At 37.4% G+C, this 17,357-nt stretch overlaps 1 protein-coding gene across 2 annotated transcripts in view; it reads right to left on the reverse strand.

Moving 5' to 3' along the window:
* Positions 1-17,357, reverse strand: part of LOC129280391 (uncharacterized) — a 49,599-nt gene that overhangs the window by 3,714 nt on the left and 28,528 nt on the right. Inside the window, exons 13-22 of one of the 2 annotated variants that reach the window (XM_064111908.1) lie at positions 17,048-17,173; positions 16,387-16,556; positions 15,343-15,566; positions 14,811-15,014; positions 14,086-14,201; positions 12,017-12,085; positions 10,862-10,930; positions 9,829-9,954; positions 8,997-9,135; positions 8,196-8,309 (exon numbers count right to left, since the gene is read on the reverse strand). In XM_064111908.1, the coding sequence (XP_063967978.1) occupies positions 8,196-8,309; positions 8,997-9,135; positions 9,829-9,954; positions 10,862-10,930; positions 12,017-12,085; positions 14,086-14,201; positions 14,811-15,014; positions 15,343-15,566; positions 16,387-16,556; positions 17,048-17,173 (1,357 nt within the window). Of the gene's footprint in view, positions 1-7,073; positions 8,310-8,996; positions 9,136-9,828; positions 9,955-10,861; positions 10,931-12,016; positions 12,086-14,085; positions 14,202-14,810; positions 15,015-15,342; positions 15,567-16,386; positions 16,557-17,047; positions 17,174-17,357 lie in introns of those variants that run through there. The other variant, XM_064111907.1, reaches the window with a different exon arrangement.

Raw genomic sequence — 17,357 nt, forward strand, 5'->3', positions numbered from 1 at the left:
TACGCTTAACTGACTTTTGGAAGGACGTGTCCCCCCCCCCCCCCCACCACATGTTTGATGTCCAACTACCCAAAACATATAATGTCGGCTTGGTCGCTATTTTTAAAATCCCGTTTTTAAATCTTCATGTTCTATTTTTCACATTTGTTTTTTTAAACATCCTTTAACTCATTGCATTTGCTTTCTTTTGTCCGTTTTTACACTTTCTTTTGCTTTCGCGATTTTTCAAATTACATTGAAAAATTATAATTACCCGAAACACTTTTGAAATATAATGTTCGTCTGTTTATTGCGTGCTCATTGTTCATAGTTTCATGTTGGGGTTTATTGGAATAATGTCAACCTGGTCAGGCTTCCTGCTTTCACTCCTGTTCAAAGAAATCTTGTAATAGTTATTTTTGCCAAGAAATGCACAAAGATCGTCCAGACAAAAAAAAACCGAGATGCCAACTGTTTTCAATGAAGCTCGGGCTCAATGAATTCGATCATGGACACTAATCACTCCTTTGTGAAATGACGAAGTGCCAGTTGCTCGAACTTGTCACAATATCTCTAATTCTATAGGGAATTAAATATATTGTTTCTTCGCATTTTATCGTTGAGAGGATAAAAGCATTGCAGCTCTAACTTTGTTGACAAATTAGACACAGGAGAAAAGTGACGCTTTTTGGACAAAATTGTTAGAGATGTAAAATAATCATCAACAATTGCATATGCATCAATTAACTAGAAATGGCACGAACATGGCAATGATTCTGCATGGAGTGGAAATAGAACATATCGTCCCTTTTTCAGTCCACGTTCATTTACCGCCATGTGATGTGCATCTAGAGCAATATAAAATTCTGAACGCAAATTGTATGAATATATGCGGATCATTATTTATGTACATTACTATATTTTTAAATCCCCTTGCCCGGCATCCGGGGTAGGAGGATGGGCGGCAGCAGGGTAATTTTGATTAGGGGGAGGAGTAACTTTTTTAATACTTTATTTCATATCGGAACAAGAACAAGCAATAGTTGCAACCAAAAAATTACACGGGGGCGGCGGGCGAATTCGCCCCGGAAAGTCCAAAAAGAGCCCCGGAAAAGGGCTAAAAACATTCACACGAGGGCGACTGCAAAACTCATAATCGCCCCCGTCAACTAGGCTTGGGAGCCAGCGCCGGGTAATCGCGTCTACCCGATTCTCAATGCCAGAGTCGGGGAGTCGACCCTGATCTCTGGAGACTCGAGTACCAAGCGGCGGCGGTTCTGAGCTGAGATAAAGGGACTCGAGTCTTTGCCATGCTCTCTCATTCATGGACGAAAATCGGCCCCAGCGCCGACTCCAGGCACTGAGATAAAATAAATGTAGAATTTGGAGCCGAGGAGTCATATACTTCGAGCAGAACGTTTCTCTGCGCTGCTTGTGTGCTTTAGGCTCAGTGTGACTGCATGTGGTATGGGGATGCATCGTGTGCATTGTGTGTAGTGTGTATTTCTGTGTGTGTGACTGTAAAATGCCAGTAGAGACCACGTGCGCATGTGTTGAGCGACACTTGTGATTGTATCATGAACTGGGATTTGTGTGTGGATTGTGTAAGAAATTTGGTGAAGGTGTAAGATTTTGGGCGACTTGATAGATGATTGCTCCCCCCCCGGCCCTCCCATTTATGTACACTCTCTAGCCCCATGTCGAGCTGCAGCCACCCATCTTGATCCTTCCCCCCAAAGCTTGTCTCTCCTCATTCCTTCTTTTCTTCCAAACTTTATTTCCCTATTATTCTTGTTAATTTCTCCTTTTAGTCAAGTGTTTATCACCTCTTGTTTGTTTTTAAATATTTTTATATCTCTGTTCAAAACAAGAGTCTCGTCTATCCCTTAAAAAAAAATCACGCTTTGATTTTTTTTTCTTTCATTCCAAAATCCCATTGATAACGTTTGCTTGCTAGTCTTAAATGGGAGTCTTGCCTTATTGGAATATTGGCAAGAAGTTAATAAAAAAATGATGTTATTGTTCTGTCAGTAATAAAAGTAGAGATTCAACTATGGATATTTTTCAGTCATATTTCATTTAATCTTCGTTATTTTAATCCAAACATTCATTTTTTTTCAATGATGTATTTCACCTTTGGCCAGTTCGCCATTTTCTTAAGTGACTGAAAACGTAGACTAGCCCCTTAATTCAGGGACATCAACCCTCGGCAATTTGTTTACATAACTTTCTTTGTCTCCGTCATGTATTGCACAATCTTGAGAAGCACATGTTTGGAAATCTGATATTCTTGTGGTGGTGGTGGGGGGGGGGGTACGAGATTGCCGCCCTTTTCATTCTGTTTTGGTTTGGCTGCCACATGGCCTCTCTCACTGTGTGGAGAAATTAGGTCAGGTAAAATTTGCAAAGACGTGGATAAGTTCATTTCAATTAGAGGCCGTGCAAGGCTAGGCATTCATGATGGATGATGGAAATTGCCAGTTTTGGTTCTGGTAGGCCTTTTTGTCATGAATCTGTGTAACTGATACGAACGCTTAAAGGAGAATGAAACCCTTGAAACCATCTGAATCCATATCAAAGAGAAAAATCAAAGAAACATATTGTTGAAAGTTTGAGGAAGATTGAATGAATAATAAGAAAGTTATGAGCATTCGAATATTGAGATCACTAGTGCCATGTAGATCCTCCCAACGGCAATGCGACCAAGATCTGTGATATCACACACGTACAACTCCCTCATTACTTTAGTACTTATTTCACTTATATTCTCACTTTTATAGAGTCTACCACAAGGTGAGGTGTTCTCTTTATGAGATGACAAGTACAGAGGTTTCACAACATTATATCATTGATGAATCGTTTGTCATATGATTAGAATGAGCAAAAAGAGATGTTTTGGGGTATATTTTCAGTGTCCAAATGGGAGAGTTGTACGTGTGTGACATCACAGATCTTGGTCGCATTGCCAATGGGAGGATCTCCATAGCATTAGTGATCTCGACATTCAAATGCTCATAACTCTTTTATTGCTAGTCCTATTTTACTCAAAGTTTTGTTGATCTTATTCTTTGATTTTTCTGCTTTCACAAAAGCTAACTTGCTCCAAGAGTTTCATTCTCCTTTAACAATTCAATGACCTTTATGACTCATATCATTATTTTGTATGAATAATTTTAAGTCTTTTTTAAAAAGTGTCATTTAAATAACTTTCAGTCAAATATGTACGAAGGATATTTGTTCAACTTCATAACATTTGCAGGTACCTATATTGTATGATAAAATAAATTACCTCACAATTGTACAAATTCAGAACTTTCTTTTTCTTTTTCTTTTTCTTTTACATTGTCTTTAGACACGAATACAGATCTTTCTAGATTAATTTGGCAAATGGGCTATAACACTAAATAGTAAACACGCAAAGCTCACGTCAACCAAGTATCAAACATTCAAACTTGGATTAATTCATGGAGGTTCTACCTCCATGATTTAATCTGAATAGGTCTGTATTAGGTCCATGAATCAACTCAGATATCGTTCAAGCATCAAAATCAATCTATCATCACAACACTAAAATCATAAACCATCACTTCGAAGAAACAATGCGAAGGTCAAACCAGGGAAGTGTTATACTTCCCTGGTATATGCTAGCTACCGTGTATATATATACACACACACACATACACACACACACACACACAAACGCAAAAAAGCCGCGAAATAGCTCCAGAAATTGTAGCCCTGGAAAGTGGAAAAAGAGCCCTGGAAAATGAAAAAGTAGCCCTGGAAAATTTTTAAGTTTCTCCAAAAAGAGCCCTGGAAAGAAAAAAAGTAATTTTTTGGTTGAATAGTTGCATCTTGTTAAAATATGTAGATATTATAGCGTAGGGAGAATTAGATTCTCTCCGTTCCAAAACTCTTCAGAATTATATTTTTGATAATTTAAGATCTTTATGAACTCGATATTTGTCAATTTTATACCGCCATTTTATGTCGGGTCGGATCTCTTTCCGACTGGAAACCTTTTAGAAGTATCATCTAGATCAAAACTCTGTATAGATATATCTACGATTTTCTTGAAGTCGACCATCATTTTATAACGGGTCGGATCAAGAACAACAATCGTATATTGTTGGAAGATATAGATATTCATAATCCCACAAAAATCAATTATTTCCACATCGAAAGTCTTAAAATATATTTTTATTGACAGAGGATATCTTTTAACTCGATATTCCATACTGAAATACTTTCATTTCATGTTGGATTGGATCAAGAATAAGAAATTGTGCGACTTTTATTCCATAAAAAAAATGCCTTTTCGACTTTGTCGGGAAAATAAGTCATTTAATTTTTTTCGGACAGAACATGGGTTCGTCCCTATAGGGAAATATCAGTTATTTCAATCGTTTTCACTCAAATTAAATTTCAAATCATGCGCGATCGATCGTGCATTAATTTGAGATGTTTGTAACTCCATTTCATTTGCCTTTCCGATATTGTCGGGGAAAGTGTCATTTGTGTTCTCAAAGAACATGAATTCAGTCCTAAAGATATATGAAATTTATCTTGAATTGTTTGCACCTCAAAACAATCATTCTTACATCGATTGGAAATGATGGCGAAAATCAAAGAACGACAGAGATATTTCATGCATCCAACAATCTAATGAAATCGGTTCACAAAATACGTAGTAGCACCCATTCATCATGTTTATAATAAAATATAGAGGGCGAAGAGTTTCCTCATTTGAATAACCACATGCGGCACTAAAAAAAAGGATCGTCACATCTATCAGTTCCCATTATTTGTATAAAAGCCCTAGCCTATTTATTCACAAAATGTTGCTAAACTTAATAAAATAGACCTAAATTGATTCTGGGTTTATCAAATATTGCAGTATGGAAGTTACAATGAGTATCATACAGTTTCACTTTTTTTTCATAAGTAAGATGTTTTGTATGGGGATGTCATCTGTGGATCCCAAGCGTATTCTTTTTATTCATTCAATGTTTCTTAATAAGAAAAAAAATGGACTACTAAACCGCATATCCGTTTTTTTTTTATTATTGTTCCTGCTCGAAATGATACAGAGCGATCAAAAGACGGCGTTTGTCTAGCTTTGAAAGTTAATGATAATGGGCGATAATTTGCATTCGAACCTTAACGCCCCCGCAATCCCTACCCCACTCTGCGTGTGGTCTTTAGCGTGATCACTAGGGAATTGTTAGCGCACTATAGGAAACTGGTGGATGAAAGGCTGATCGGATTTAATCCCGTGCCTAGAAAGACAGTATTGAATATCCTTGATACTGAAAAGCACTGATTTGTATGCCGAGACTTAAACCTCGGTTACATTTGATCTACGGCAGTCGTAGAGCGACTCAAAAACAGCCGTTTATTCATTTTTAAAAATACAAACCACCTATTTGCAGCTGGTTCAAAAACGACTGTTTTCGACTCGCCGTACAGCCGCCGTAGAGCAAATATGACCGAGGTATAAATAGTAGTGGTGATTAGTGGCGTACCTAGATTTTTCAAAGGGGGGGGGTGCGAATTCGTCCGCCCAAAAATTTGACAAGCAAAAAAAGGTCTTGAACCACAAGTAAATGACATTTCGCGCCAGAAAAAAAAATGACAAGCAAAAAAAAAAGGTCTTCACATTAGGAGAGGGGTCACTTATGGCCCGTCAGGGATCACTTTTGACTCGTCAGGGGGGGGGGGGGGCAGGGATACGTCACTTGCATGTGTTGTGACTCGTCAGGGGGGAAGTCTGCCCCCCCCCCCCTTATTAGGTACGCTAATGGTGCTGATCGTTGACTTTGGCCGGTTTATTAGGTCCGGTAAAAGGTAAGGGTTTGAATAAAAAGAATTAAACGTCTCAGATTAATTGAAAATCGTTCGGGACAGAAGTTATTTCAAAATTGTTTTGATTTGGAAATTATATTGAAATAATTTAATTACCTTCTAGAATAAACTCTCTCCTAAAAACCCTCCTAACCCCATAGTATACAATTCACGTATCTTTTCAATTAAGTCAGAAATCTAAATCCTAAATACATTGGATAATGGTCTCAACGTCTCAGATCAGCTCATGAACGATCGGAACGTATTTTAAAATTATTTGAGGTGGAAATTATATAGAATTTATTTCAGATACCATAATCTCTTTCTCCTGAAATAAATATTATTTGCTTATCTTTCCAATAAAGTCAGAAAGGGAAATACGTTGAAATAAAAGTACTCAACACCTTAGATTATAATGCACGATCGTTCGAGACGTATTTTCGAAATTGTTTTGAAGTGGAAATGATATATCATGAAATCAATTAAAACCTTCCAATGTAAACTCTTATTCTCCTGAAAGAAATACAATTCGCGTATTTTTCCAATAAAGTCCCACAGAAGCAGATTGCATTCCCAATAATTTTCAAGAATCAAGAGTGCCTACAATATCAAAAATTCAGCAAAAGTTACCAAAAAAAAAAATATACCCAAACAAATTATATGATGTCAGAAACAAAATCAAAATGTCAAAAACATCAAAACAAAAATAACATAAAAGGAAGTATATCAAATCAACATAAAAAGTAAGGCAGCATAATGTCAAACAATATAAAAAGAAGTAGACATTTTGTTGATTTGCGATTTAGCGTGTTGAATGATTTGGCGTCATTATCATTCTCCAAAATTTAGTCTGCCGTTGCTATCAATGTTCGCACTAATTTAGTTCCATTCGGGCATCATATTCATATTGTTTCATTTTATCTGGCCTCCAAAAAATATTAATATCTTCCCATGGCAAAGAGGAATAGGCATACCACTCTAGTTATACGCTCTTGGTGGACATTATCCGGCGAGTTGGCAGTCTGCCCCCCCCCCCCCCCTGACGAGTCACAACCTATGCAAAATACGTATACCTGCCCCCCCCCCCCCCCTTGACGAGCTTGAAAAACCTTTTTTGCCCCCCCCCCCCCCCCCCTGACGAGCTTGAAGACCTTTTTTTTTTTTTTTTTTTGCTTGTCAATTTTTTTTCTGGTACGAAATCCTTTATATGTGATTGAAGACCTTTTTTTTTTTTTTTTTTTTTTGCTTGTCAAATTTTTTTGCGGATCGTTTTGCCCCCCTGTGGAAAATCCTAGGTACGCCACTGTATCCTGCCCCAAATCATACGTTAAAAAGGTCATTAATTCAACTTATTTTTCATGTGTGAATCTTCCGTGTCAATCTCAATTCGCAAGCTGCAACATTTTCGAAATCGGCAGTATTTCTATCGGTGGTGTTAATTTTCAGTTCAGTTAGTTGACAAGGGAAACTATCGAGATCGAGAATTTTTGTCATATTCACATCGTGCGCACTTGGATGTTTATCTGTACTCGGTCGCCATCATGCGACACGATGCGGCCGAGCATATACTAGCTAGCTGTAGTCGTTTCCAATATAGAGCGTGCTTGCATGCATGTTTTGCTACGGACATAAAAGAGGAACGCCTTTCATTGTCATGCTTTTAGAAATAATAAATTGAAGTTAAACATCACGACAAGTGGAACTAGCTAGTACAGGCACCACGACGTATATGTTAACTCTTCATTCTGGGTCTACATTCCAGAGCGAGCCGCCGAATTGAAGGCTAGCCGTGGCCGGCGCGGGGTACGTGAGATTGCCTTAGTGAATTTTGATAGAAATGGGGAGCAGCGGCAGCGCTTGAGATATCTACAGCGCAGCTAGCGGCAGCGAGCTGCCGCTAGATGCAGCGAGCTGGGGATTAAATCTCTAATCAAATGGATTATAAAGTATGGCAGCGAGCGGCAGCAAGCACAGGGGGAGCTGCGAGAGCGGATGTGAGTTCTATTGTGCTTTAATTATCGCAGCTAGCTGCCGCTGGCCGACGCTATTATCCCGTCTTAGAGTGTGCAGGCGTACGCTCGCGGGGTGCACGCTGCCAATACAATATGGATGCTTTCCCTAACAGTTAATATATGACTTACACACTCACAAAATATATATTGAAAGTGTCAGGACAATTCTTTTTTTTTCTTCCTAGCTGGGTTTTTTTTTCATCCAAATTAACAATATTAAATACAACATCAAATAAGACCTTTGTTGTGTTAGCCTATGTCTATCATCAGAATCTACATCATTTTTTAAAAAGACACTGCGAGAATAACAGAAACAGGAATTATTGGTTCCCATGGTAATTATGAGAGGTAGAAACTTACATATATTCCATGGAGCCATGTCACCGTACAGCGGTAGCTTCAAGAATTGATTGTAGAAGTTTTCTTTGACATCTCGGAGTAACCCCATCCTCAACAGGGCTATCAAGGAAATACCTAGAATACAAACACACACAGAGTTGATAAATCTGTTAGCACTTTAGATACATGTACGTACAATGTATTATCATTATTAAAATGAAATAATTTTCCACTTTTAAATAGCGCTTAATACATTGGAATTATATTTTTAAGTGATTTACTGATATATTATTACCATAGTCATGAGATCATGGCTTGTGCACACACAATGTCTGTGTACTTTCACCACTCCCTGGGGAACATTCAAAGTGTTCAAAGACTCAATTGCTACAATGTAGGTATCCTGTATATGCTTTCGCAACCAACAGGGTACTCATTTCAGTGGTGGATCTAGGGGGATTACCCTTCAACACACTTCCCTGCTAACGAGGGTCATGCAAGCAGAAGAATAGCAGGCCATTGGGAGAGGAGTTTAGGACGCAGTACATGTATGTCCCAAAATAATCTAATGACATTAGAAACCAACACTGGTCACATTTAACACCTGGGTGAAGAGCGGCAAAGTGTGGGTTGATGCCATGCCAGAGGAAGCTACGCCATGGTGGAATTCAAACACCTGACCCTCTGATTTCCAGGAGAGAGTCAGAACCGCTACACCATGACGCAATTTACATATTTAAGTGTAGAATGATCCCACATATAGTGAAAATGTATTTGTATCATAACATTTAATAAAAAAAAATCACTAGACCAGTGACTGACCTTTGACCTCTTGATAGGGAATCTTGAAACCATCATGAGCTCTGACCAGATAGACCTCATAGTGGGTCTCATTCGATGTACAATGTAAGGAGTACTTGCGCTTGTGCCCATCCAAGATATACATGAAATGATGATCAACCTTGGAAAAAAAAAAAAAAGAGCATTAAAAGTAAATGCCAGTTGTGTTAACAATATCAAGATGAATTTGAACAGAATATACCTATTTGCAGTTGTAACTGAGCATGAGCAGTAAAAGGTCATTCGAGATAAACTATGAAGGTGGTTTTCAAATTCCCTGACATATTGAAGCATTTGAGAGGTGAGAAATGGAAGGGATATGAATGAAACATTTCTTACCAAGTGGTATGCAGGATTTTTGAAGGGGGGGGGGGGGTAGGGGAGTATAGCAACTGAGGGGGTGGGTATGATCCTCCCACCTGGGGAGTGTTTCATCAACATTTTCATCCGACAAGTTGTCAGATCTGACATCTTTCTCTGATGTTGATTGGCTGAGAGGTACTGTTACTATGGTAACTGTCGGATAAAATGGGACTTGTCGGATAAAACGTCCGACAAGTCCTTTCATGAAACGCCCCCCAGGTGATCATTTTTGTTTTTTAATGTGGGATTGTGTTTCTGGTGCCTACTTAAAAAAAAATATCGCACATATACATGTAGACACATTAATTATGTGTTTAATTGAGAAAAGGGTACTTATTGTCACATTTGAAAAAAATAATAATAAAAATATTTGTTCTTGAATGTAAAACCAAAGGGGGAGGTTGAACCCTCCTTTGCCCCCCCCCCCCCTGCAAACATGACTGTTTCTTACCTTGATATACAGCTGTCTGACATCCACTCGAACCATACTCCATCCTAGCTTAGATCCATCTTGGTTTGTTTCAGGGTGTAACACACTAGCGGATAAGTTCACCTGTCCAGCTTGTAGTTCAATATTCTGAGCAAATAACATCATAGATTCAACTCGACATTATTCAATATTCAATCGAATTACAAGAATGCCAACAAAATGTGAAATCCTAAAGCAACAGGTGGGTGTTTCATAAAGCTGTTCGTAAGATACGAATGACTTTACGCACGACTGGTGATCCTTCCTTTTGCTATGTGATATCTCTATATAATTGATTTTGACCTAAGAACATGTTCCAGTCATGCATAAAGTCATGCGTATCTTTACGAACAGCTTTATGAAACACCCCCCCCCCCCGGTCTGTTGCACTGGTGTAATTTCAAGCAGCAAACATTTTGTTCAGGGGGAAGGAGGGGGGGAATGAACTATTGTTTCACCTCCCCCCACCCCCTTGAACGGCATGATGCCATAAATCTACGCCCATGGTCTGTTAATATCCTAGCTGTCATGGAACTCATACTCATTCTTGGAGATGGCGCAAGAGGTCATTCTTCTACTGAAACATTGTCACTCTTCATCACATTTACTCTCCACTGATCATCTCCTCATCGTTGCCAAAACTTCTGTTCTTCTGCTCAAAGTCATCACATCTCAATCTAGTATATAGTCCTTCTCTTGGCCTTCTCCCTATCTAACAGAAGATTACTTCTCACTCTCGTCTTTCTCTTTCTTGCCTCTCAATGTCCATCTTTATCACTCGGCCATCTAACATTCCTTGTTAGGACTACCTACGTGTATTTAAAGGTAAACCTCTTCTATGTTACCTCTACCACCATGAAGTCTTCAGAGATCATTTTTCAAATTCTCTTTTTTTACATTTGAATTTTGGGAAGGATGACCATCACAAAATCATTGAATTTAATCTGATAGGAGAAAAGGGGCTACAATTTCTACAAACAAATGTAAAATCCTTTAGAGTATCAATATTACTTACCTTTTTAAAAAAACTGAGCTCAAAATTTCTAAATACAGGAAGAGGGTGGTTCCTTGCTTGGAATAAATCCTGTATGAATGAAAAATAGATAGAGATCAATCATTCCAGATGCATGCATAAGCCAAGTATGAATTCGATCTATTAAACAATTCTTCAGTTACGGAAACATTATTTTAAGGATGTAATGACAGCTGTTAGCTTGACTTTCGACCTTATAAACTCAGAATCTGATCAGATCATCTCCAATACACATACAAGTGCCAAGATGAAATTCGTTATTAATTTTTTTTTATTCATCGCAAGAACGGGACATTTTTTTACTTTGGTTATCTGTGACCTTTGACCTTCATACCCCAGAAACTACATGTAATCTGGTGTGTGTTTCATAAAGCTGTTTGTTAGTTAAGAGTAACTTTAAGAACGACTGGTGAACCTTTCTCACGTGCTAAATAATCACCAATGAACAATTAATGGTGAATATCATTTACCACAAAAAGCAAAAGGATCACCAGTCGTTTTTAAAGTCACTCTTAACAGCTTTATGAAATGGCCCCCTGATCATTGTCACTTTTATATGCAAACTATGACCGAGTTTGAAGTAGAACAGTTCTTCATCATCGTGAGAATAAAGATGGGTCGGATGGATGGACTAAAAACATAAATGTAATGCCTGCAGCATCCACTCGCATTGAGTGGGGGCATACAAACAATAAAATAATATATATTTTATAATCTACTTACATGTAGGGAGTAATTTATTCAAGCACCCCCTTTTTGTTTCTTTATTTCTAATATTTCCATGAGTTTAGTAGATGTGGAAAATAAAACATTAATACCAGACTGAGTATTACTGATACATGTATACTCCATTCCTATATACTTGCCTTACTTTTCTTTGAGGAGGGAGGGGTAATTTCATTATTATTATTCTATTTTAATCCTTATTCATGGTGGCATTCAGTATTTACACTTCACATGTATAACTGCAATTCCTGTGATTGCAATTTTTTCTTTCTTTTTCTTTTTAAATCTTATTTCAAAAATCTTAATTGATAGTAGGAAAAACATTGTCTGGCATTCAGGATTCTTAATTCACAAGTAAAGCGGCTGCAAATCATAAATTTTCTATATGAAAGCAAAAAAAAATATTCTTACCATTCCTTTTCTTTCAGTGAAATCACAGAAAGCTTCAGGGAAAAGAGTAGATACAGCCAAGGAAATCATCTATGGAAATAAAATATAAATAAAACAAATAATGTTTCATTCATCACTAATACAGAAAGATAGATAGAAAGACAGCATTGGTTTATCAAAAAACACCAAGCGAGCAGCTAACGAACTGAAGATGTTCAATTTATAAATAATAACTTGCATTTATAAACAGTATTCATACAAAGGTGAAAATATACATATCATGGACCAACTTTAGCAGAAATTATATGGTGACATTGGTGAAAAAGCAAGCTACATGTACATGTATTGTACCATTATAAGCCTGGACCTAGTAAGGGCTACGTCCAGCAAAGAAAACTTACAGGACTACAGGGTTTTATGGCAATATTCAACAAATATGTATGAACTACATGTATGAAGCATTTTTATTTAAATGAAGCACTATAGATGTGGAAGACATCTGAACAAGGGTTATAACTCCAGAAAATTTAAAAAAATGTGACAACTGAAGCCCATTGATTGAATGACTAAATGTGTTCAACACAAATTAACAGAACCTGCAGAGTCAGTACCATGCCTTTTCAGTCAGACCGCAGGTCCCTATGCTAATGAGCAAAAAGGCCATATTCATCCAAATCATCTCGTGGCTGAATCCTCCTCCTTGCAAAATCTCGTGATTCGTGAGATTTTCTTTCTCTAAGAATTTACCTGTTTTAACCTCAAGTTAAATGAAATTTTATTGCACCATCAGATAGAGTAAATGTTACTCTTTCATATTGTTCATTTATTTTGTATACAATATTTTGTTAAAAAAGTAAATTTCTGGCCTGAAATTGTGCCTCAAAACTGAATTTTCTTCCTCTGTTTTCTTTTGCAAATTGTGCAAAACTTTTTATTTTGAGCCTCAATGATATCTATATCACCATAAAGCTGAACTTCTGTACTTTCTCACAATGCCACTCTTGATATGCGGCACCTTTTAATCGGGTCAAGATCACACTTTTCCCACCAAGGTACAAGACGAGATTTCTGAAATTTTGTACTTGCATGAAATCCAGAGTTCTGATTGGCTGGATAAGGTTCACAGAACAACAGGCGCGGGGTATTTGAGGAGATTACCACATGGGAAGTGTGACCTTCCCACGAACCCAGGCACTGGAACCGTTGGAATTTGCCATTGTGTGGTCTTTTTGACCAATCAGAGTGCAGTATACTTGTTTTCAAGCTGCTTTATGTACTTGGCAAATGAAAAGTGTGATCTTGACCCGATTAAACCAATTCTTATTTTGAAACCTATATCATTTCAAAGCATACATATTCAGCTTTATCATGATATAAAAATCATTTGGGCTCAAACAAAAGTAAAATGTGAAAATAGCAGCTTTTGTCAGGTGAAAATATTTATTTTGTAGCATATTTTAGATCAAAATTTTAACCTATATTACAAAATCTTTGAATAAATCCAAACAAATGACCTGAAAGAATGATTCTTCTTCTTTACAATGGTACCAAATTCATGAAATTTGATGCATAATTAGAGCAGCAATGACTGAATGAAAAGAGGTGTTTTGGTCCGCATCAAGCTCATTAAATATGCAAAACATCTCAAGTCATGAATATCACTTGGATGAAAGAAGCCACTTTCTTGGGACCTGCATTCTGACTGTTTTAGCATAAACGCCACCATACACTTACAGTGAGGATAACATGCAGAGATGAAAATACATTTCTGTGACTGATGTTACAGTGCCTAATGGCCGAATGGCAGACACTCATTTATCCAGGTTGTTTCTTGAAGGCCGTAACTCCAAAAATATAATAAACATGACTTTGAGCAATGGCTGATACATGTATACAGTATTTGACCATATAACCATTCACCAGAGCAGAAGCTATCTGGAAGAAGGTCATAACTCCAGAAAATACAATGACCAGAGAACGATATTCAGCTATTGAAACATGATTACTGATTCCTTGGTATGAGGATTAGTGGGACTGGGCATTAAATTAGTTATTAATAATTTATATAAGTTATAACAATAACAACACACCTGAGAAGAAGGCATCTGGAAGAAGGTCGTAACTCCAGATGCTACAATATCACCAAACATAGCTTTCATCATAGCCCGCTGGTTCAAGGTCATCATATTCAAAAGGTGATCAACACCTATGTCAAGAAAAAAGGAAATATAAAAATACATTTAATGACTGCATCAAATCATATATCTTGGTTTCTTACTAATGAACACATCATGCAAAATATTGTAGAAAACTTGAGGGATCAAGATAATTTGTAAGGTCATCACCTACATGTATGATATCAATGATGTTATTTATTTTGACTCTTTCTGATATGTGATACTTGTGGGAACTTCTATGAAATACCGTAGTCAACCTTTTTTGTCATGAGACTCCTGATTTTCTATAATTTTTACTTCAATCCATGAACTGATGTGCTCAAACCATGAGGATTTAAAAGAATTCAAACTTTTCATATAAACTGCAACTACATGTAATCACTTCAGAAAGGTCTCACATAATGATGGTCGATTAACATATGATGTCATTACAAGAGCAATTTTCTTAGCAAGCATTCATCCCTCTCAATTTTGGATAATTCAAATATTTATTTGACGTAATCAATCAAATGAGGTTCTTTCTAGGGCAACTTGACCCTGACTTACCAGGGGGAGGGGGTTATGGTAGCCCCCAGTCTTTCAAGGGATAAGCGTAACCTTCATATTCCCATGTAATGATTAGTAATATAATTACTCACCAACATACTGGTATCGCATGAAATCTGGACTCGATAAGAGGTTACTGGTAAAGGACATATCAGCAAGGATGCTGGTAACGACAGCGTTGGTAATATTCCTCTGAACGAGATCATCTTGTCTTCTCTTAGCCTCTTTTCCAGACCCAGTTACGAATATGAACGTACTGTTGGGGTGCTTGGCTGATAATGTCATGCTCAATCCATCTAAAAATTGAAAAACAATTATATCTTTTTATCAAATCATTTACCAACTATGCAAGCAAACACAAAAAAACAATCATTTATGAAAATGTTATATGCATGTTAACGTAGAATATCATTAATGTTTGTTATTTATCTGATTGTCTTTAAGAAATCCTCAAGCTACATGTACCACCACCGCCACCACCGTCTGCATACCAGAAGTGAGACGAAAATCAATTCCAGTTAACATGTAACTTGCTTCCTTTTGTCAGGGTACATTCTTTATATGCCTTCATTAACTCATCTCCTTTCCCCCTCTCACTCTCTACTTCTAAAAATCTGAACAAACCTTGTCCTTTCCCATATTCCATGAAAGAGAACGGCCTCATTTCCAGTTGTTTCATCAGCACCCCCACAAGTGCCTCCTTATCATTGGCGCAAGGTATATTCTCTTCTGGATTGGTATAATCGATGATCGGTCTGTAAATGAGTCTACCCCTCTGCCATAGGATGGCCATGGGGCACATGTCGTTTTGCACAGCCAGCTTCAGGTACTCCCTAAATAACAGTTTTCTGGAGGAAGAAATGGAGAACGAAGGATGCAATGTTGATTTCCAGTGGTGCCGGAATGTTTTAAAGGAGACACATGTTCTGGGGAGTCAAACCACTGTTAACTCAAACAGGTACACAGCTCTCATATGTTCAAGATTTATCTGCGGAATGAGCAGGTGCACCCTGTAAAAATAAGTGATAACCTATTTTTTTTACCTGTCATTTTTCTTGCTTTCTTTTTTATTCAATTTCTTTTTTTATTTCAATTATTTATTTATATTTTATTTATCTATTCAATTTTTTTTTTTTTTGGGGGGGCTTGTCATTTATTTTCTGCAGACTTTAATTTTAGAGTGATGACTTTTTTTGGGGGGTGGGGTTGTGAAATATTTTTACAAAACATAGCCCCTACAAAAAAATCCTGGAACTGCACTTGTAAATGCTTGAAGAGCTTTTTTAAAGAAAAATAAAAACATGATTGAGAGGGTGCTAGATATCTAACATATAAATCACAGAGAATGCCTAATACACTTCTGTAAGATAGGCATGTTCGATGCTACTCAATGCTACTTGATTATAATTCACATTATTTACCCTTTACTAAAAGCTTTACCCAGGCTTTAACACTGTGTTCAAACAAGCCATTGATAAGTTATATGAGACAAGGCCAAGTTTAAAGAGAAAAACTATCAATGTACATGTACACACAACTTGGCGATTGATTGCAGAAGTGATTATTCATGACCGATAGTATCGATAACTTTGTGCAATCAATATAAAAATCAGTTTTATGATCAATTTTATGATAAATCGGTAAGTTCTGTTACACTGCCAAGGATACCTCTCAGGGGTTTGGAGACCTAGGGATAGGAGGGACTGAAGTCGGATTGCCCCGCCCACTTTTTGAATGGGGAAATTCCCTGCAGCAGCTGATCCATGAGGATTCAAGGTGATTGGTTTAGATGGGTCTTGTTTGAGCCACGCAGTAGATCCAAGGCAATCAAAGGAAACCTATTAAGGAGATAAACAGAAGAATGATAGAGAGTGGTAATGATGGCTCAGTGAGAAGAGGAGAAGGGTTATACGTAGGATATAGGGAGAGGAAAGATAGAAGTGGGGGGAGAAGGAGAACAAGGAGAAGGAAAAGAAGGGATATGAACTGGACACAGGGTTGGAAGAAAGGTGTCAGGTGGAAGAGACTATAAATACGATTGCCACTGTTACCTCACCTACCATCATCATCATCATCATTATCACTATCATCATCATTATCACTATCATCATCGTCATCACCATCATCATCACCATCATCATTATCACCATCATCATCATCGTCATCACCATCACCATCATCATCGACATCATCACCATCATCATCCCCATCATCATCGTCATCATCATCGTCATCATCATCGTCATTGTCATCATCACCATCATATCTTTATCATCATCATCATCGTCATCGTTGTCATCCCCACCATCACTATCATCATCATCGTTACCTGTCTATTGAATGCATAGATGTCCACTCTGACTAGCCTAGCACGATTCTCGAGGTAGACATTGTCAAGTACTGTAATGCTGTAGTCTAAGACACCAGCCTCTTTTAAAGATGCACTCAAGAATCCCTATAAAACACATTAAAACAATAACAACATCAATGAAGAATAGGATCATAGGACTTTGTTTTCGAGAAACATCACACAGCTCTGCAACAGTACAGAAAAATAAGATACATATTTAAGGGATGACTGTGATAACTTATTCCATCATTTTCTCCATCTACTTTGGTGCTCTTTATACATAAGACCA

The sequence above is a fragment of the Lytechinus pictus genome, chromosome 17, assembly GCF_037042905.1.
Source record: "Lytechinus pictus isolate F3 Inbred chromosome 17, Lp3.0, whole genome shotgun sequence".
In the NCBI taxonomy this organism is placed as follows: domain Eukaryota; kingdom Metazoa; phylum Echinodermata; class Echinoidea; order Temnopleuroida; family Toxopneustidae; genus Lytechinus; species Lytechinus pictus.